At 35.7% G+C, this 12,181-nt stretch overlaps 2 protein-coding genes across 6 annotated transcripts; one reads left to right on the forward strand and one right to left on the reverse strand.

Moving 5' to 3' along the window:
• Nucleotides 1-639: 639 nt before the first annotated feature.
• LOC132198801 (uncharacterized) lies at nucleotides 640-10,850 on the reverse strand. 5 transcript variants are annotated; one of them, XM_059623037.1, is made up of 17 exons: nucleotides 10,764-10,850; nucleotides 10,318-10,561; nucleotides 9,983-10,124; nucleotides 9,749-9,913; nucleotides 9,486-9,660; nucleotides 9,302-9,430; nucleotides 9,018-9,240; nucleotides 8,294-8,897; nucleotides 8,126-8,243; nucleotides 6,807-8,009; nucleotides 6,518-6,726; nucleotides 6,061-6,462; nucleotides 5,809-6,004; nucleotides 5,475-5,756; nucleotides 2,045-2,156; nucleotides 1,464-1,878; nucleotides 640-1,413 (listed from the first exon to the last, which is right to left on the reverse strand). In XM_059623037.1, exons 8-17 carry the CDS (start codon nucleotides 8,330-8,332, stop codon nucleotides 877-879), a joined length of 3,513 nt encoding a protein of 1,170 aa, XP_059479020.1. In that variant the 5' UTR covers nucleotides 8,333-8,897; nucleotides 9,018-9,240; nucleotides 9,302-9,430; nucleotides 9,486-9,660; nucleotides 9,749-9,913; nucleotides 9,983-10,124; nucleotides 10,318-10,561; nucleotides 10,764-10,850; the 3' UTR covers nucleotides 640-876. The 5 variants fall into 5 exon arrangements, with proteins under 5 accessions (XP_059479020.1, XP_059479018.1, XP_059479021.1 ...); XM_059623035.1 differs by having other exon boundaries at nucleotides 8,294-8,537; nucleotides 8,610-9,240; XM_059623038.1 differs by having other exon boundaries at nucleotides 8,294-9,240; nucleotides 9,302-9,660.
• Nucleotides 10,851-10,960: 110 nt separating this feature from the next.
• LOC132198802 (NADH dehydrogenase [ubiquinone] 1 beta subcomplex subunit 11, mitochondrial) lies at nucleotides 10,961-12,001 on the forward strand. The gene is made up of 3 exons (XM_059623040.1): nucleotides 10,961-11,283; nucleotides 11,346-11,479; nucleotides 11,596-12,001. Exons 1-3 carry the CDS (start codon nucleotides 11,116-11,118, stop codon nucleotides 11,744-11,746), a joined length of 453 nt encoding a protein of 150 aa, XP_059479023.1. The 5' UTR covers nucleotides 10,961-11,115; the 3' UTR covers nucleotides 11,747-12,001.
• Nucleotides 12,002-12,181: the final 180 nt, after the last annotated feature.

The following is a 12,181-nucleotide window of genomic DNA, read 5'->3' on the forward strand; positions in this document are numbered from 1 at the left end:
CATGAGATATTTAATCATCAAAAAATTTAGCTTTAAAATCTTGTGAGAAAATTAATCTGAAATTACATAATTGAATTTTTTAATGATTTTATACATAACAATGCATCTTGTGCTATTTTTTCAATAATTATATCATTTGACAGTAAAAAAAAAAAACGGGAAAATGAATCAAAGAATCTATATCAGATTAACCAAACGTTCATAAATAAATTAAAAAAGTGTAATTGGAAATTATACCTGGTCAAAATAGCGCATGGCAATGTTTTCTTTATTTCTCAACAAGAATTTATGTTTTCCCTCCAAAAGTGCTATTTGCACGGCAGATACGGCTTAATGAACTTTTTACATTCATTTGCTGCCTAAAGCTATCCGGGAGTAGCACAAATGGCGCTGCAGTCAATGGTCATTGAGATGTAACAACCAATCAAAAAGAGCCGAAGATCTTCGGCCGTTTGCCGATTGGTAGTTTGTGTTGCCAACTTCTCGGTGTTGGTCGCGCCGTGCGAATAGCAGACCCGGAGCCAGAGACAATGTAAATAGAGATGGGACACTCAATGTTAAATTTCTTTGACAATACTTTATCCGCTAGAGGCGCAGCGATCGAGCTCTCATCCAATCAGAATCAAGGCGTGCTTGTGGATTGTACTTTTGCGGCGGTAAAAATCAACAATAAAAATAATGTGTGGTCTTGCTCAACAAGGTCTTGCTCCAGCGGTCAACGCACAAAACAAATATTATTTATTGGCAGTCATACGCGGAAAAATAAATTAACGGGTTACATTTCGTATGTATGGCCGCATAGCAAGTGTTTTTTAATAGAAATAATAATGATTAAAAATATTCTCTTAATTCCAGACAGGTATCCGTTTGAAAAAATTAAAAGTAAATAATGTAATATTTAGAATACTTCTTTTTACTCCTCAAAGTTTCTTTGGCGTACCAATGCACTGCACATTTAAAAATATATTGAAATAATATTTGAAGAAATTGTTCAGAATGACGTGAACAACCAAACTCACATGAAGCATCATTCAAAACCTTGTCATATATATGTCTGAATACATCTTTTGGCATACTCTGTTTAGTATGGAGCTCTGACTTAATTCTCCTCAGTTTTGAACAAACAAAGTTTGCGAAATTGTCGCTAACGTACAGCAGTTTGGACTGATTATCGCGATACTCTCTAAACATGGTATAGACCTGGCTGGGCAGTGTTTCACTGGATGTCGCAGATTCAATGCACATAGCACAATGCAAAACATTGTCCACCTTTTTCAATGCGACTCCTCCAAAATACGAATCACTTTGGCTCTGCAAGTCAATGAGTTCATCGTCCGCATCTTGAGACTCCTCATCAGATGTACTGTCTTCGCATGGTTCAGGCTCCAAAGGCAAGGTGGGGTTTTGTTGTACCTTATGGAAAGAATTTCATTACTTTTTCATTCTTAATTTTTTAAATGTACCTTTCTAAAAAATGCATCAAAAATATAAGGTGCCAGCTCACGGCAGCTTAATCCATCGTCCTCACAATTTTTCTTTTCATTGTGGAGTTTTAGATACATTAAAAGGTTAAAAAAAGCTCCAACCAAGCAAGCGCAGAAAGTCAAAACTGTGGGGGAATGTCCGCTACCACATTGCTCTCGTATTTCCCCGTTGAAATTCTCTAGAGGGTCCTGCTGAATTCTTCTTGTTAAGAGAAACTCAAACCCTCTTGCACGCATCATCGGAAAAAATAGTTTCATTGATCGAATCAGCCAAACAAGAGAGTGTATGGATGGCGTCCAGACTGTTGTCCCATCTTTTTTTCTGAACTTCCATTTCCCCACAAATAATTCAGCTTTATTCCAAAAATCCCAGTGGGCAGAGGATTCATGCAGCCTAAAAAATTGAAAATTATGATACCTATTATTTAAACCTCTCTGGCTTAATAATAATAATTCCAAGACATTATTTAACTTGGCTCCGATCAATAGCCAAATGCATGAGCTCAGTTGTCAAAGACAAATTCAATCAAATTCGTCTAGAAAATCATGATGATACTAACCGGCCTTTCAAAGGTTTTGCATGCGAATACGAGCTTCCATTAAACGAGTCGACCAAGTTGTCCATGAATTGTATAAATTCTACGGTATGACACGCTTCAGACGGGAGGAGACCTACAAAAATTTTGTTACTAATATATATTCCATGAAAATCATAATACTTGAACACGTAACAGAGGCGGCGTGGTGAATTTTCGCCCCTGGAGAATTAACATTCCGTGCCTTATTATTATTGTTAATAATTTTTTTTTATCGTCGAATGGAAAATATCAGATGCAGAAACGACCAAATTTTACTTTGGAAATTAAAATTAATTGATTATAATCGCCATGGACTCAAATATTCTATTTAAAAGGGAGACATATACATTTCGATTTGATAGCCAGAAACATTAACTCCTCAAAGGGTGAGCCAGGGTTCTAAGGGTGAAGTGTGGGAAAACAATTTGACAAAAAAGTTGGCTAGAAATAGTCGAAATGCATGGTCATAATTATCATATATAATTTTTTTAATTCATATTAGAATAATTTTTTTAAATTACACACACACCAATTTTAATTATTTGTTAAAATAGAATATATTATTTTATAACTTGTATTTTATATATTGAAAACAATTGAAAAGTACTATATACTATTTAATAATTTATTAAAATATCATCAATTTTAATTTCAATTACAAAAAAATTTAAAATTAATTAAAAATTTCAAATAATTGAAGACGAAATAACATTGAATTTTAAATTTACTAATTTTCAGTGTAATTTTTTTATTACCTTTTAAATAAAATTAAAACATACTTTTTTATTGTTATTTAAAATTTTAAAAATTTGATATCTATTTCAATTAAAATAAATTAAATATAATTTCTGAAGTTTCTATCCTCGGAGGTCACTAATAATAATTTTGTATTTGGGTGGATCCAGGAATGATTTGGGTGTGATTGTTGATGAAAAGTTACCTTTTTAACTGAATATTATAAAAACTGAATAATTGGTTTCCCGCAATAGAAATTAATTTTCAACCAGCGATAACTCTATTTCTGTTACAGAAACGACAAAATGTGTAATGACAAAAAAAGTGAATTTTGACATTCTGCATTCAATCAATATCACAGCTCGGCGAAAATTCGTGAAAGGTACAATGCGTTGGCAAGGGTCGTGCGATCTTTACAAAATTTTAGGACCTGAAAGACCATGCAAGGAGATTTTCAAAAATATATAGTTTTACCCAGTCTTACCCCAATATCTATAAATTTACGGGTTCTACGGGACGTTCAAAATTGGGTTTTTGAAAATTTCAAACGGCTGTATCTCGGCTTTCCGTGATCGCACAACAAAAATCCGGGTATGGCTGAATTCCTCTTTTCACTTTCTACAACTTTGCCGTTGAAAGCAAAATCCTAGGTAAAAGGTCAAGGTCACTTCCGATGACCTTGTGTCATTCAAACTGGAATTTGAGCATTAAATGCAAACATTTTTGAAATTCTGAGATAGCCATTCGATTCTTCGTGAAATTTTACATACAATGTGTGAAAATGGCGAAGTAGTTTTTTCTCTTTAAATTTATATTTAAAAAAAAGGATAAAAAACGTGGTTTTTTGGTGCTCGGATCAGCGATTTTTAAGAAAAACTTTAATAACTCGTTTTCTGTGCGTCTGAGGCAAAAAATGATTATGATCAAAATTGATCCCCATTAAAAGTTCTATCTAAATATGTAAAGGTCATTGACCTTTTGAAAACTTGGGTCAAAGGTCACCTTGACCCTTATCCTTCAGTGAAAAGACCCTAATGTGTGATACATGGTTGGAAAAGTCTTATCACTAGGATACCAATGGTCACCATATTTTTGTCTCCGGCTTCATTTTCGACCTAGTTATGATGGTTTTATTGTGAAAAAAGCGCATTTTCTTTCATTATATATTAAATAATCAGCTTACATTGGTGGAAAATAAAGCCAGAGACAAAAATATGGTGACCATTGTTATTTTAGTGATAAAACCTTTCCAACCATGTATCACACATTAGGGTCTTTTCACTGAAGGACAAGGGTCAAGGTGACCTTTGACCCAAGTTTACAAAAGGTCAATGACCTTTGCATATTTAGATAGAACTTTTAATGGGGATCAATTTTGAACATAATCATTTTTTGCCTCAGACGCACAGAAAACGAGCTATTTTCGATTTTCTTAAAAATCGCTGATCCGAGCACCAAAAAACCACGTTTTTTAATCTTTTTATTTTAATATAAATTAGAGAAAAAACCACTTCGCCATTTTCACACATTGTATGTAAAATTTCACGAAGAATTGAATGGCCATCTCAGAATTTCAAAAATGTTTGCATTTGATGCTCAAATTCCAGTTTGAATGAAACAAGGTCATCGGAAGTGACCTTGACCTTTGACCTATGATTTTGCAATCAACAGCAAAGTTGTAGAATTTAATGAGACGAGTTCAACCATACCCGGATGTTGGTTCTCCGACCAAGAGAAGCCGAGATAATTGAAGTTTTTGGTTTTTTCAAAATGTCCCGTAAAATCCGCTATTTTGAAAATATTTTGATAAAAATTTAGGGATGTTCCCTTCAAGTAATGGAGATTTTAGGGATGTTCCCTTCAAGTAATGGAGATTAAGTTGTGAAACTCTCAGATCTCTATCATCAACTTTGGGCGCGGTACGCGGTGTGTGAGAATGCTAAGAACGGAACCGCAAACGAAATTAATTTTCAAACAGCGATAACTCTGTTTCTGTTAGAGATACGCAAAAACATGTAATAATGAAAAAAGTGTTTATATGACCTCACCTATCGAACCATGCAACGCTCATGCAGGTCAATTCACTTAAGGTCATTGACCTCAGTGACCATGAAAATCGATTTTGCAATAATAAAATGATGATGAAATTAAAAATAACATTTTATTTTCAATTAATGAAAGTTAAATGGTATTTTATCCTTGTTAATAAAAAAAAATTAAATAACATTTTTTATAAAATTTTAAATTAAATTAAAATTTGAAAAGATGATAACCTATTAAATTGTGAAGAAAAAAATTCTCTTAAGTGATATGATTTTGATGCATGTAATATATTACAATTAATTATTTAACAGTTATTTACGAAGTATTTTAAGTTATTGTAGTTAGATAAATGATAATTGTGTAAATTATATAAGCTCTTTTTATTTAAAAATAAAAATAATGAAATTAAATATATACTTGATATTAAGTTTATAAAACACATTTTAATTTTTTTACTTTTAATATATGACCATTAAAAGGATTTTTTTTTTGACCTCTTCCTTGTTTTTTAGGTCAGGGAAAAAATCACGACACTGGAAATCAAAATTTTGTGATGCGGGCTCTGCCGGAAAAATCTACCTGTTTCCAAAAACTGAAGATCCACCCTGTGAACTAATCTATATTGTTGACTTACCTTGCGCAATTAACGTATTGAGAGAAGCCGCAACACTGGAGCTGACCAACTGGAATGCCAGTTTCACTTTCATGGCCTGTTTGTCTCTTGCATAAATATGCGCAGCCGTTAGTTTCGGTGCTAATGTTGTTCCGATGAGCTTGCCTTTTAAACTTAAAAGTTCCTCTACGTGCTTAATTTTGGCATATCGTCCAGGTCCAATTTCCAGGTCATACTTTCTGAACATGCTTACTATACATTTTCCTATATGCACGAAATCCGGGCCACAGCAAATTTCTTCCCCTAAATTAAAGTATTTGTTTTATCACTTAATAAAGTTAAAGAAATATTTCACCATCTATTAGAAAATAAGGTTTGTTTGCGCAAGCCTTCAATATTTCCAGGGCCTTTAAATTTGTCGGCGCCTGGTCGCAAGTGCAAAATTTTATTTTTACTCCGAAAGTTTTCAACCTCCTAATATTTTTTTCAATCAAATTTGCTAAGACTGATGAAGGCGTGGTTCCTGTAGAAAAATAGTAAGAGACTGGGAACTGAAATTTAGAACCACAATGAAAAACAATATAAATAAAAAGAAAAATTAACCAACCTTGACCTTCTTGTTTCTGAGCAGAACAACGAAAAAAATAAGTGCGTGATCCGCCAATTCTTTGGTGGTCTCCTCTCCTGGCCCATAATCGCTAAATCCTTGAAATTTTTTCCACTTTGAGGACCACATCAAAAACTCATCAATGGATAATTCATCCCACAAGAGAACTGCGTAACAGTCCCTTTCATCCTCTAAATCTGATGTAAAATCTCCAACACCCTCCAATATAGGCTCAATTATTCCTGGTTCGATGCTTAGCCCTTGCGTGAAACGAAGAAGAGTTTTTTTTGATGGAAGAATGAACATGTCACTGACAGCCGCTCTTGCTCTTCGTCCCCCTTTCTGAAGACCCATGGTGAGTATAAGGTCTTGTCGATCATATCTTCGACCTTGTGGCTTCACCTATTGAGATTAAGTTATTATTTCATTAAAACATCATTATTATATGAAATCTTACTTTCTGAAGCTTGATTTGTCGATCAATAAAATCGACGCATTTTGTAGGCAGGTGTTTTCGTAAATAGAGTATGGCAGCTTCCTTCGAAGCAGGGTTGGTGGCTTTTCTTTTAAGCCTCATCTTTTTCAACCTCTTGACCTCTTTGTTCTTCTTCTTTGCAAATGCAATCAAACTCTTTCTGTCAAGCTTTTCAAATAGTGTTTTCTTGGCTGGAAAAAGAAAAGATAATATTTAATAAAGCGTATGGTCCTCCGTAATTTTTTTTTTTTTTAATATCTTTTTATGTTACATGGATTTGCTGGTAGTTGTTTTTGACGTGGAGGTTGCTGTTCTTGTGCATGACGTGGTGGTGATGGTGATTCTTGTTGAGGTGATGCTACTTGTGGTTGTTGAGGCGGTGATAGAGGCGGTTGTGTTGGAGTTTGCTCGTTCTCAGATGCTGCTACCTGTTGTTCATGTGGTGGCTGTGGTTGCTGCAGGGTAGCGGTTACTTGCGGCAAAGTCCGAGGTGGGTACGCATGTCCGGATCGTGGTGGAGGTGGTAGTATTTGTCGTACTTGTGGCTGTTGAGGTGGTGTTGGACGAGGTTGTTCTTGTGGTGGTGTCGTAGGTGTATCGTTCTCGAATGGCGGTGCTACCTGTTGTTCATGCGGTGGCTGTGGTTGCTGCAGGGTAGCGGTTACTTGCGGCAAAGTCCGAGGTGGGCACGCATGTCCGGATCGTGGTGGAGGTGGTAGTATTTGTCGTACTTGTGGCTGTTGAGGTGGTGTTGGACGAGGTTGTTCTTGTGGTGGTGTCGTAGGTGTATCGTTCTCGGATGGCGGTGCTACCTGTTGTTCATGCGGTGGCTGTGGTTGCTGCAGAGTAGTGGTTACTTGCGGCAAAGTCTGAGGTGGGTACGTAGGTGGTGGAGGTGGTAGTTCTTGTTGAGATGGTGTTTGTTGATGCTGCGGTAATGATTGTCTATGTTGTTCGTCTGTTGGTTTCCGACCAAAAGGCTTCGACCGATTTAAAGGCAGATGAGGCAAAACATATTGTTTCACCACTTCTGCCTTGAGATTCTTCTTGGACGAAGGGCACCCTTGAAGCAGATTGTATGCTGTAGATCCACCAAAGCTGGAACTATTCAGTCTCTGAATTTTTTTTCTTGGTTTGTATGGAGACCCTGGAGAAGTTGCAGGCTCCAGCTCAGAGTTATCATTCAAAAATCGATAATTGTCTGCTTGCGAAGAAATTTGCAGCTTTCTTGTTCTTGGGCCTCTGGCTGGCAGATAGGGTGATGAAGGCGTTTCTTGCTGAAATTGTGGTGAAGCCTGACAGTTTTCTCCTATCAGACCACAGCTGGAATCCGAGTTCAATGGGCGAAGTGGTGTACGAGGAGAACTTCTAACTGGTAGCCTTGGTGATGAAGATGGTGTCCATGACTGCAGCATCTGAGGCGAAAGGTTTTGATTCTCGACGGTTCGAGGGTTGTTCATTGGTGTTCTATTACCTACATTGAAAATAAAATTAATTATTGTACGAAGCTTCAAAATAATCATAACAAATCATGTAAGATCATATTTCTTAATGCTTTATTAGCTTTCTGTGCATAATTATTTTTCTTACATGATGATTGAAAGTGTTCAAAAGAAGTATCAGAATCAGAAGTGGTTCTCTCATAAAATAATATGTAACCTGTGTCACTTTTCTGGCTGTCACCATCCAGTACAGTGAAGGAGGACACCTGCAGGGAAATGTACTGATAAAATTGTAAGATATGTGAATTTCGCTTACTTTCGAATCGTTGTAAATATTGATCGTACCATCTTGCATTAGACTTTGACAAATATAGTGTCCTTTGCTCAAATCACCTTCATGATGGATGATGGCTTTGCAAAAAAATGACACCTCCTCAGTTCCATTTTTTTTTATAATTTGGCCATCTTTTAACGCAAAGATACTCTGCTTCAACGTCAAACCATAGTCCAAGACAATTTCACCAGAGTCTTTCAAAAGCTGGTTGGCCTGGTTGCTGAACCTAAATTTTTATTATTGAAGTTGAATAGAGAATAATTTAGTATGAATATAATATCACTTATTCAATCCATACCAGATCCCGTATTAATTAATTCTTTGAAATGAACACACCACCTGATGAGGCACATCAACACAAAACCACAGACATCACTTTTTCAACACCACCAATAACATTCCTTCACCCATGTACCTACAAAATGAAATCACAAAGTAAAATGTTCTTTTTTTAACTCTAAAACTTCCCTGATAACAAATAAAAATAACGCTTGCAAAAAAAACAAGACGAGTTGAAAAAATAAAAGTTATGTTCTTCTCAGTTTTGTTAGTCACATAATGGGTCTGCACATTTTCATTTGGATTGCTGGAAACAGAAACAAAATTAATTACAGAGTAAATAATAATAAATTGAAAAAATAATAAAAAACATAAATTAAATAAATCCCCGTTACACAACGCTCATCAAAATTTGAATCAAAATCACCTTTTCAGTTGAATTACCAAAACTTTTGGAAGCTCCTGAAAATAAATTATTTCCTTTTGTGGAGTTCCTCTGTGGCAATGTGAGCAATACGGCTCATGAACGCAGCTATCGTCACTGTTCATGTAAATACGCAGAGCTTCCTTCAAATCAGATGCCATGGGTAGGCAAAGGTCGTACATGGGCTGACTTAAATACCGGGTTTTGCCGCACACTAAACATTGACCTGCATATTGTTTTGGAGGATATTGATGCAATGTAATTCTAAATATATATTTTAATCTTACGCTCAAAAACTTCTTTGCCCTCGAAAACTTCACTCACTCCCTTCTTATCCAACGACTCAATCTTTTCGAGTAACATTCTGTGCAATTCCATGGAGTCCTGCTGTAAACCTTCGTCAAAATCTTTTGTGCCTATAAGAATAATAGTCTAATCCAATAAGGTTCAAATGTTACTTTTTTAACTTACTCCAAATTTGTGTAAGCAAGTCCAAGGGTGTGAAAGGCTCAGCACAAGTTTTTGTTACCTCACGACCAACTTCTTTCAGCAAGCAAATAATGCAACTTTTAGACTTCAAGAGTTGGCAACTTTCTTCTTTGTGATTATTAAGCAGCATCCAAATCCAGCTGCATGCAAACCAAGCCTAAAACAAATAACCATGGAAATAATAGCAGCCAATTGTAGCCTCTGTGAAATACATTGACAAAGTACTTCTTATTTTTTTTATATACCTGGCAAAGTGAATTTATATAGCATGAGTTCCCCATATTCACCAATCCTCGCAATGGACCGTCAACAGCATCAAATGTTTTTCGTATTGAACAATCCAAAGACTCCCCAATTGGATTGACATCTTCCACATCTGGATCTAGATTTCTCGTCGGTAAAGCTGGCATCTGATAGTATTACACATTATTTTCATAAAACTTCAATGCATAGCAATCTCTTATACTCAAGTTTCTTACCCATGGCTTAGGTACTGCATCTTTGATCAGTTTACCATTTCCGTAAAAAAATTTTATGTCAAAGTGTTTGACACAACATCGAATATCTGTTCGCTCATCATCAGCAGGCAAGCCCATGTTTATCAACCATTGTCTTCTACGCCTATAAAAATTGCTCTTATTAGTATGTAATTTTGAATTGAAGGAAAATTGCAAACTCACTAAATTAATAAAATCTGAATAAAATCATAAATACGGACACACATTATATGGATACAATAATAGTTATAAAAAATATATCGAATTCTTAGTATTAATAATATTCAAAAATTAATTTTTGTAATAATGTTACTCACTCAGCATTATTTATACTTGAAGCCTTTGGAGCACATTTAAGATCAATTCCATTTAATGAAGTGCTATCACAATCAATGTAATGGCACTTCCTAACTTGAACGTTTAGATGAGATCTTCCCGTCTTATTAACTGTTTCAACTTCCACCGATGGCATTTTTCTTTTCCCTTCATCATCATTCTTGGATACAGCCAAAATCATCCCTGGTACAATTTGAAATCAATTGGGTGAGACTTTTCGGTATTCTGCAAATGAATCAATAAATAATAAAAAGTATGTAATTCAATTCTGTCGAGAGTGCCGAGCCGAGTAGCTGCGACTAAAAACAATTATGCAATATTTATGTACATTTCTACATTTAAAAAAAGCCAATTAGAGCTGAAAAACAATAAATCATTAATGATTTATATTTTAATTCCACTCCAAAGTAATTCTATTTTAACTTACGAACAGTCTGAGAATTTAGCTTGTTAGAACTTGATAAATAACAAATCAATCAAAACAATCCCATGAGGTATTATTTTATGTACTTTCAATCGTTTTCCGCCTTCTAGCGCCATCTATTGGAAAACGAAATAATGATAACAACCAATGAAACGGTCACGTGACCAGCCAGTTCACAAGTATGAACAGTGGTACAAACCTGCGCATAGGAGTGAACAGGCCGTGCCCGGAGCAGCACCACCATTGTTCCATCTGCCTGTTTTCTTCTTTCTGCCCAAAAAAAGCATCCATCGCAGCCCGTGGGACTCGCCGGGCCGACTTTGGTTGATCGCAGCAAGAAGTCCTGTCTTGCAAGATGCTGGCCCTGCGAGCCGCACGCATTTTGGCGAGGAATTCGCTCGTCTCGGCCAGGGGTCAGCCTGTCCGGTTGATCTCGACCTCGAAGAAAAACAGCGAAACAACCACGATTTCGGACGTCCTGGAGAAGAGCGAGGCCAAAGCCGGTGTAGAAGTCAAGAAGAAGGTTATTTCGACGACCGATTTGTTTTGCTTCCAATTATATTAAAAAACTATTTCAAATTGCAGAATTGGGTGACTTACGGATTTGATTATCATGACGAGTGGGAGGACAGGTACTTTGCGCATTCGTTCCTTTTCTGCTCCGTCTCCATCGCCTTAGTTTTTGGAACCTTCTTCCTGGCCTACTACCCTGACTGGGGGTAAGAATAAGATATATTTCAGTTGTTTTAAAATTAAAGTGCAATATTTTTCTTCAGTTAAGTCGTTAGTCTCCTTTTTTTCAAAATATAATATCTTCATGTCTGAAAATTTTCAGATACTTTGACTGGGCGCAGAGAGAAGCTTACCTGGAGCTCAGAAGGCGAGAGGCTGAAGGATTGCCCGCAATTGATTGCAATTACGTCGACCCTTCAAAAATTGTCCTGCCTTCTGACGAGGATCTTGCACAGATTGACATCGTCATCTAAATTTTCTCTCGGGTCGGTAGAAATGTCATTTTTGTTATTTAAAAATGAGAAAGAAAATTCAAGCAAGTTTCGCTATAGTGATTGCCTTCTTAGGAAGGCTAGGCTAAGAAATTGTATAATTTTTTTTTGGAAGGAGTAAATGACATTTAAATATTTATAATAAATAAAAAAGTCAATCCTGTATCGAAACTTGGATGGTTTGGTTCTTGATAAGGTGACCATTGTAATGTAAATAAAATGTTGGAAGAAATATAATTAAGTTGCAATCATTTGAACTCCTGTGCAATTATAATATGTACTAATTAATCATAATAAGATTTAATTTTATAATTAGTATTATTAGTATTATTATACTGATGGAGGCCGTGATCAATCAAAATTTATTCCACAAATTAATGTTAAAAACTTGAATTCTCATTAGGAATTTTTCTTTTG

The sequence above is a fragment of the Neocloeon triangulifer genome, unplaced genomic scaffold, assembly GCF_031216515.1.
Source record: "Neocloeon triangulifer isolate White Clay Creek 2 clone unplaced genomic scaffold, ASM3121651v1 ptg000013l, whole genome shotgun sequence".
NCBI classification, from domain to species: domain Eukaryota; kingdom Metazoa; phylum Arthropoda; class Insecta; order Ephemeroptera; family Baetidae; genus Neocloeon; species Neocloeon triangulifer.